Here is a 9,001-nt window from a genome sequence, read left to right as displayed (position 1 = left end):
GCAAGCACAAGATCATGTCTGAGTGACTAACCAACGATTTTTAATCGTTGATTAACATGGACAATGTTTGGACAGTGCTAGAGGACAATGCTTGGACGGTGCTGATCATCATTAGTGGGCCATGTGCCCAATAGAATGATAGTATAGTGACACACAAATTACACCTACAACTATTGAAATGATTTTAGGTATAATCCAAGCTCTCATCATGGATTTGAAACCTCCGGATTTGAAACCCCCCGTTACTTTATCTTGCCAAAACAATTAGGGATTTAAAACCCCCTCAAATCCCCTCCAATCTACTGTGCTAAACTGCCCCTTAAGGCATACAAAAAATAGGTAGATAGAGGCTCAAGAAAACCACACCAGAGAAAGCGGTGGGGATTGAAAGCTGACTATTGAAAACGTCTAAGGGTAACAGAAGCTTTGGATCAAGATGATATTTATGACCTATGTGCCTATGAATAGGCTGGATAGCAAATAAACACCAATAAGAAGTTTTCAACTCTAGAAATTCAGTCCCATTGCTTTTCAGGTGTAGTCCATTTGAGCCATCAAAATCTGCTTCTCTTTTTTCTTTTTCGTTTTTTATTTTATTTCATGCCTTGATGATATTTAAAAATGGATGAACGGTATAGATAAAACATAAACCTTTAAGGTGGGCCAGAGAGAAACCACTTGACAAGACCGTCGGCCTCAAGCTAGGTCCGGATGGGGTGGTACTCATCTAGACAGAGTAGCCGTCAGACATGGGCTGTTCGGCTGTCTTTACCGGAAACGGATTGGCTGCTCTCCCTGCCACCAGCCCCTAGCAGATGGTCGGTGCTCTGTGGGCCTTACCATGATGTATATGTTTCATCCATTCTGTTCATCCATTTTTTAAGATCATTTTAGGGATTCAACCCAAAAATTATAGAGATATAATTCTCAGGTAGTCCACACCACATGAAAACAATAGTGATTGGATATCCATCATTAAAATCCTCCTAAGGCCCACTGTACTGTCTATTTGACATCCGATCTGTTTATTTAGTCATACCGGCCTAGATGAAGGAAAAAAACAAAAATCAGCTTGATCCAAAACTTTTATGGCCACCAAAAGGTTTTTAATGGTTGACACTCATTCAACACTGTTTATTGTAATGTGGTCCACTTGAGATTGGGATATATCTCATTTTTAGTCTCATACTATAAACTTATCTGTAAAAATATATGGCCGGCATGGATGAAACACATACATCATTGTGGGGCCCAAAGAGCACCGACCATCAGCCATTGGCTATTGTTAGGGGGACTAGCCAATCCGTTCCCGTCTTTACCTGGATCCCATGAAGGAAAAATCAATAAAAGCCGTCGTAGGGAGCCCGTACAATAAGAAACCATGTGGGGGCCACCGGGATGTGTGTGAGAAATCCACTCCGTCTATCACTTTCGCCGGATTACATCAGGACGGAAAAAAGAAAGTAAGGCTGATCAAAACTCAAGTGGGCCATACCACGAGGTAAAGCGAGTATCGGAATGGCTACCGTTGAAGCCTTCTTCAGTCCACTGAATTTTTGGATGAGTCTGATAGTCGTGATTTCCATTAATCCTGTTGGTATTGACCTTATAAACGGTCTGGATGGCATACAAATACAGCGTTGGGCCCTGTAAATGTATCAATGGCTGGCATCCCGATAACCAATTTCACTGTAGTGTGGTCCACTAGCATTATTTTTGTCATAAAGATATCAAATGATCTTTATCATATGATGAACGGATTGGGTTTAAAAAACCGATTAAGGTAGGCCATAAAACCGTTTGCTGCACTGGCTCCCATGACACCCATGAAAGTAGCAGGAAATTCGCCTCCACGCGCCTTAGAGAGATGGGACGCGGATTGCATCCTGCCCTCGCCCGTCTCTAGCCCTGAACGGTCCGTTCGTGGGCGGGCCCACCGTGGTGTATCTGTTTATCTATGCCGTGGATCTCTTTTATCCATTCATTTTAATTTATGATCCAAAAAATGAGGTAGATCCAACGCTCAAATGGACCGTACTACAGATAAGTCTTGCATTTGTGCATGAAATGCAACCACGATTATTATTATTTTTGGTACAATTGAGCGTAAATTAAAATTATCTGATAAAATCTATGGACGGCTTGGATGAACAGATAAATCATAGTGGGCCCGCCCACAGAACTGACCGTTCGGGGCTAGAGACGGGCGGTAGGAAGCAATCCGCGTCCAGAGAGATGCCGCTGTTCGTCGACACGCCCGTCTGACAGCGTTGTCTTTATGGAAACGGATTGGCTACTCCCCCTGACACCAGCCCCGTGGCTGGTGGTCGGTGCTCCGTGGGCCCCACGATGATGTATTTGTTTCATCCTTTCCCTTCATCCATTTTTACAGATAATTTTATAGTTTGATCCAAAAAAAGGAGAGTTATAGATCTCAGGTGAACCACACCACATGAAAACAATAGTGATTGGATATCCATCATTAAAATCTTCGCAAGGTCCACTGTACTATTTATTTGACATCCAATGGGTTGATTAGGTCATACAGGCCAAGATTAAGGGAAAAAAATAAAAATAAGCTTGATCCAAAACTTTTATGGCCCCAAAATTTTTTTAATGGTCGATACTCATTCAAAACTGTTTCCTGTAATGTGGTCCATTAAGATTTGGATATAACTCATTTTTGGTCTCATACTGTAAAATGATCTGTTAAAATAGATGGATGGCATGGATGGAACACATTCATCATGGTGAGGCCCACGGAGCACCGATCACCAGCCATTGGCTGGTGTCGGGGGGAGTAGCCAATCCGTTTCCTGTCTTTATTTGTCCCTTAGAAAAAATACCAACGGTAGGTGCGATTCGAGAAGAGGTGAGTGTATCGCACGTGCGGGGGACCCTGGCCGCTCATCAAGTGGGCCTCAATAAACTGCTTTAAAAATGCTTGGGCCACTAGGAGAGGTTAAAGAGGTGAATCACAGGACATGCACCAACGCTGCAAACGTCTATATCTGCCGTTCATCTTATGTGGCCCAATCCGGATCAAGATGGACGTTCGAGAAAAGTGGCGAATGATACGTCCACTGCAAGAAAGTAGCCAACTCGATGAGTGGACAAGCTGGATTCCTGATTTTGGGCCCCACCTAAATAATGGCAGGATCTCTTACACGTATTAGTAGATGAGGTGATACACGTGTACATTGAATATAGGCCGTAGATCGATTCTTTCCTCGCGCGGATCGCCTCAATACTTCTCAATTGACTTCTATTTTCCACTGCTCAAGCTGTCAAGCATTTTCAAAAGAGCGCTTGCTAAACCTACACGCGGACACACGTGCTAACTTACTATGTAATTTGATTATCCAAACCGTAAATCACGAGGAATCCACCTTCTAGATCATCCATCCAAAAATCTATTCCAGCCAACCATCAGTCAGGTCACGTGTATACAAAGAATCGGACGGTCAGCGTTTATCCTTTTCATGCACTTGAGCATTTGTTGAGATGATCTATTGTGGACCCACCTGTTATTCAGATCCATACACACGTTCAATGGGGAAACGGATCGGCTACTCACCCTGCCACTAGCCAATGGCTAGTGGTCAGTGCTCCGTGGGCCCCACCATGATGTATTTGTTTCATCCATGCCGTCCACCCATTCTTCCATATCATTTTATGATATGAGCCCAAAAATAACGTTGATCCAAATCTCAAGTGGACCGCACAGTGTTGATTGAACTCCCACCATTAAAAACTTATTGGGGCCATGAAAGTTTTGGATGAGGCTGATATATATTTTTTCCCTTCATCAAAGTCGGTATGATATAATCAACAGGTTAGATGTCAAATCGTCATTGCAGTGGGCCCTATGAGGTTTTTAATGGTGGACATTCAATCATTACTGTTTTCCCATGGTGTGGTCCACCTGAGATTTGATATACCTACATTTTGAAACCAAGCTCTAAAATTACCTTTCAAAATGGACGGACGGAGTGGATAAAACAGATACATCATGGTAGGATTCACGTAGCACCGACCACTAGCCACCTGGCTGGTGGCAGCGTTCCTAGCCAAGCCGCGTCCTTCAAGCGTAGTGCGTGCATCTGCTTTTGAAGCTAGTAAATCTCCAGAGAGAAATCCTCAGAGTGATTTCACACGTATATAGAGTCCAGTTAATCTATAGGTAGACACGTGTCAATATGGAGTGCATGTGAAAGATCAGAGCCCTCGGTGTGGTTGCTAATAATGCCCGGATCTTCTCAGCAGCGACACTCAGCTGGGTCACAATGCACAAAAGAAACTTTTCTTAGCCGTCCATTTGTTTTGTAATCCGTGGCCTACCTTATCTGTGAATTAGTATGAGATTCTGCAGAGTATATCTAAACAGTATATTTCATCTGATGGAAAGATCCGATCTCGTACACGTATCCTATGTTAGCACGTGTGTCCGCGTGTAGATGGGCCTAGCTACCACACGCGTGTGGAGTCAGCAAACTGCCTCTTTCCGAAGCTGCTTGACGGTTTCGCATCGTACTCGCTGTTTCACTCCATATAAACCGATGCTCTCTGCCCTAATCTCCGTAGCCTTTTCAAACGAGCGAAGAAGAAAGAAAGAAATAGAATTCCGACAAATCGCGATATTCCTATATTGCAGGTTTGTGTTTTTTTTTTTTTCCTTCTTCTGTTATTTGCGTTTTATGGGGTGCGTTTGGATGCACCATTTTTCATGATATTTCGCACCAAATCAGACTGATTAATCGTGAAATGTGATGAAATTTCATGATAATTGGTGCAACCAAACGCACACAAAGAAAATAATTTTCCATTTTTGGAATTTGTAATTGTAATAAAGGGCGATTTCCTTTGTTGGAAATTCTACTGAGAGAGTAGAAAGTCCAAAAAAAATCACGATTTTTTTTTTTCGGGCCAAACGCAGCCTAAGATCGGAGAGACATCGACTCTTTTCTGGAATTATTATTATTATTTTATTTTTAATTTGATTCAAATGCAAGACCTCGTTTTGATCGGACGCCGCCGTTAGATCCTGGATGGAGTATCTTAGCCGTTGGATTTGTCTGAATGCGTCATTTTGTACTTCTAGGGCTCATCTTCAACTGTTGATCTGAAGACAACTACAGTTGATGGGTTGTATCTGAAGATTGTTCCAGATTGGACGATTCTAACCCTTTTGACTAGTGGCCTCAAACTAAATGGTCACGAAGAAAACGCATCGAGGGTCCGAAGCAGTATCCATATATGAGATGGATAAGATCATCCATTCATGGGTGTCCCCATCAAATCAACGGTCTGGATCAGTCAAACGGCCACAAATTGTGCAAAATAGATGCATTTCGACACTAACGAAGTTCTATTCTGTGATCAGATGGGGCCCACCGTGATGTTTGTGAGAAATCTAGCCCGTCCATCTGTTTTGCTAGCTCATTTTAGGACATCTACCAAAAAATGAGTTAGATCCAAAACCCAAGTGGGCCACACGACAGGAAAGAGTGGGCAGAGAAATGTCAACCGTAGAAATCTTCCTGCGATCCTAGAAATCTTCCTGCGATCCACCGCCCCAAAGCATCCGATCGGACAGTCCGTGCTGTCGGCTAACTGGAAAATGTCTTGGATTAGAAGATCCTAGCCATCCATTCCTTGGATTTCTCAACTGGGAAATGTCCGCGGCTGCTTTTTTTGTACCACCATCTATCTTAGGTCCGTGATTGAATGTTTAGAATCTTCGAATTCTGAGATTCATTGCCCATCGTCCTCCGCGATGTGGCCCACCTGATGGAAGGCTCAGATCTCGCATCCTTGCGTGCGTGTGTGCTTACAAGGCACTTTCGTAATTTTTATAAGAATATGGACTTTTTAGTAATTTCCGATTGTTCCCAGCTAAGCCTTTCTTGCCTTTTTTTTCCAGATTTTTTTTCGCGGGGGCAAAAAAGGAAAAAAGCGTCGCCTGAAAGTCAGTTTCCGACGATGTCAGAACGAGTCCACCCAGCCGGAGACAGCCCATCGACCTCCGGGAACAGAACACAAGCGCCGGAAAAGCCCGTCCCTCCGCCGGGAGCTTACGTTATCCAAGTCCCCAAGGACCAGATCTACCGCTACCCCCCGCAGGAGAAATCGGGACGGCACCAAACCGGCCGGAAACCCCGCCGGAACTGCTGCTGCCGCTGCCTCTGTTGGACAATCGGCCTCCTCCTCCTCCTCGTCATCCTCGCCGCCGCCACCGTAGCCATCTTGTACCTCATTTTCCGTCCAAAGATCCCCGAGTACTCCGTCGAGAGCCTCTCAATCAAAGGCTTCAATTTCAACTTCTCATCCGATCAGACGAGTCTAACATTTTCCCCGGAAATCGACGTTAGCGTCAGAGCCGAAAACCCTAACGGAAAAATCGGCATTTACTATGAGAAAGGAAGCTCGGTTTCCGTTTTCTACTCCGACCTTGAGCTGTGTAACGGTGTTTTGCCGGTGTTTTATCAGGGGACTAAGAACGTAACGGTTTTTCGGACGGCGTTAACGGGGGAGGGGGTCCTTTTGACGGGGGCTCTACATGGGACGTTAGCGGCGCAGCAGAGGAAAGGGGAGATTCCGTTGGAGCTGGATTTGAGGGTTCCCGTTAAGGTGAAGTTCGGGGCCGTTAAGACGTGGACGATTACCGTTAAGGTGAGGTGTGGATTAACGGTGAATAAGCTGGCAGAGGATTCTAGGATCATCTCCAAGACGTGCAAAGTTAAGGTGGATGTGTGATTGAGATCTAACGGCCGTTTGGAAGGAGTGTTGTAGTAGTTTTATTATATAGTTGAGGGCCTGTTCGTGCAGCCCATTCTCAATTCTTTTGGTTTGTGAAAATTTCTTTTTAAAGGGAGTATAGGGGTGAGAAAAAATAAGTAAAGGGGAGAGAGAGAGAGAGAGAGAGAGAGAGAGGATATGGGTGCAGGTACACAGACAGGTGCGTGCTACAATAGATTATACATTTTTTTCTCTTACAATAGTCATTTGTAACATTGGCCATTAGAGGGTAAATTCAGTATAAAAATGTAGTTACTTGGTGATGGACGGTTTAAATTTTAAGATGAGACCATGCAGGTTGTACACTCTTCTTCTTTGAACTGGGGCTGTTGATGAGTTGGGCTTGGGTTATTCGTGCAGGGAGAGTGTGAAGCGATAGAGAGAAAATAACAGTCTTCCTCAAGTGCCAAATAGCTCTTAAATCGAATTTGGAACCCTGCATTCAGAATCCCTGGGTTTGAAATCCTCCTATTGTGTTTGCCACTAGGGATGGTGTATTCACTTGGCTTGAATTTAATTTCTAAATCAACTTTAATATTTCTAATTAGTGAACATACGTAATGTTTAACACAATGGTTATAATAAGCCCAATGAAATATATGTTTTGTTTGAAAACAATGAAATTACAAGCCTTGGATGGGCCATAACCACAAAATCATGTTTGAGTGATTGACCAATGATTATTAATTGTTGATTTACATGGACAATGTTTGGACCGTGCCAATCATCATATTAAAGTAATTATAGTGTTGTAATTGATAATCTAATTGTTTTTGGACATCATTAGTAGGCCACGTGCACAATAGAATAATAGTCCAGTGACATGCATGTGTAACATGCAATTCTTGGAAGGATTTTGGATGTGATCCAAGCTCTCACCATGGATTTCAAATTCGCTCTTTGAGGTCTTGGTGTCGATTCCCTGGTGGGGGTGGCTAACAATGAAGTGTGAACTGACATTGGGTGTACTAACTAGTTAACAGGGGAAAAAAAAAAAAAAAAAAAAAACTCCTCTTTGAGGGGGATTTAAAATCCTCGATTACTTTATGGTGTCAAACAACCAGAGGGATTTAAAATCCCCCCAAATCCATGGTGCCAAATGACCCCTGAGAGTTAAAAAATTTCGAAAATACTTGAATGAAGTTTCTTTCTTAAATGAGATTATAAAGCTTTAAATAATAAAATAAAATTCTAGTAAAGAATTATAATACAAATAAACTTTTTTTCCTAAAATAATAGAACTTACTAAAAATAGAAAGTTGTAATCTAACTAGAATTCTTTTTGGCATGATAAGAGACAAACCCTAAAAAGACGCTGAATACTAAAACTTTAAGAATAAAAAGTTATGTTTGACCTAAAATGTAACATCCTCGATTTTCACTGTTTTGGATTTTCAAAAATTCTTGATTTTTTATTTATTTAATTAACTTATAGCATCACTTAATGATCATTAGCACTCAATGATAGTTTATACGAGAGTGTACCAGTAAAGAACCGCACTAGTCCGATTAATCAGCCGTAGAAAGCCAATGAATCCGTCCAATCACTTGAACATCAGGTGTAGTGTAATGTCCCACCCAACCAGAATAGTGTCCTGGAGCGTCCATGTAAGATTTGCCACATGACTGTTCATTTAAGCCACTCATAGTGAGGTATCACAAATAAATTAGACCAAGATTAGCCCAATTGAATAGACCAGACGGGCCTTGATAGAACCTGGTGCGGGCCTCCAAGCCAGATAGCCGTTTACACTTAACGACAGCCCGTGCGGGCTATACCGCGACACGGGAAGGTCAGAAAATTATAAAAATTTAAGGGAGTATAGATCTCACTGGGCTTGGGGACCATCGCGGACCACGGACCCAGTGGACACCTAGAAGTGGAATCTGGCACTTGCCAGATGCGCCCCACCAATGTCAAAATTGGAATCTGGCACGGGTAAATAAAACTGAAATGTAAGACATTTCAGCCGTCAGAGTTCTTCATAATTTACAATGAAGGTCTAATGTATTTTTTATACCCGCCCACAAAAATCTGGGTCCCGATCGTGGCACGGTGACTGTTGATCGCGAATCAGACCCGTGCGACCAAACCCCATATCTAATCATTCCTAAATTTTGCATGGCCCTTCATCGGGCCATGGAGCACCTATCCTATAAGTTTCATGGCCAGAGGACCACCAGAACTGCTTTAGTTATCCAA

The 9,001-nt window shown here is 42.8% G+C and overlaps 1 protein-coding gene across 1 annotated transcript; it reads left to right on the top strand.

Annotated features, from left to right (window-relative positions):
- Positions 1-4,601: 4,601 nt before the first annotated feature.
- On the top strand, positions 4,602-7,080 carry LOC131227278 (NDR1/HIN1-like protein 13). The gene is made up of 2 exons (XM_058223051.1): positions 4,602-4,654; positions 5,924-7,080. Exon 2 carries the CDS (start codon positions 5,983-5,985, stop codon positions 6,754-6,756), a length of 774 nt encoding a protein of 257 aa, XP_058079034.1. The 5' UTR covers positions 4,602-4,654; positions 5,924-5,982; the 3' UTR covers positions 6,757-7,080.
- The last annotated feature ends 1,921 nt before the right edge of the window (positions 7,081-9,001 follow it).

Source organism: Magnolia sinica, chromosome 15 (genome assembly GCF_029962835.1).
Source record: "Magnolia sinica isolate HGM2019 chromosome 15, MsV1, whole genome shotgun sequence".
NCBI classification, from domain to species: Eukaryota; Viridiplantae; Streptophyta; class Magnoliopsida; order Magnoliales; family Magnoliaceae; genus Magnolia; species Magnolia sinica.
Note: the sequence above shows the minus strand (reverse complement) of the source record. Positions and strands in the feature narration are given on the sequence as shown.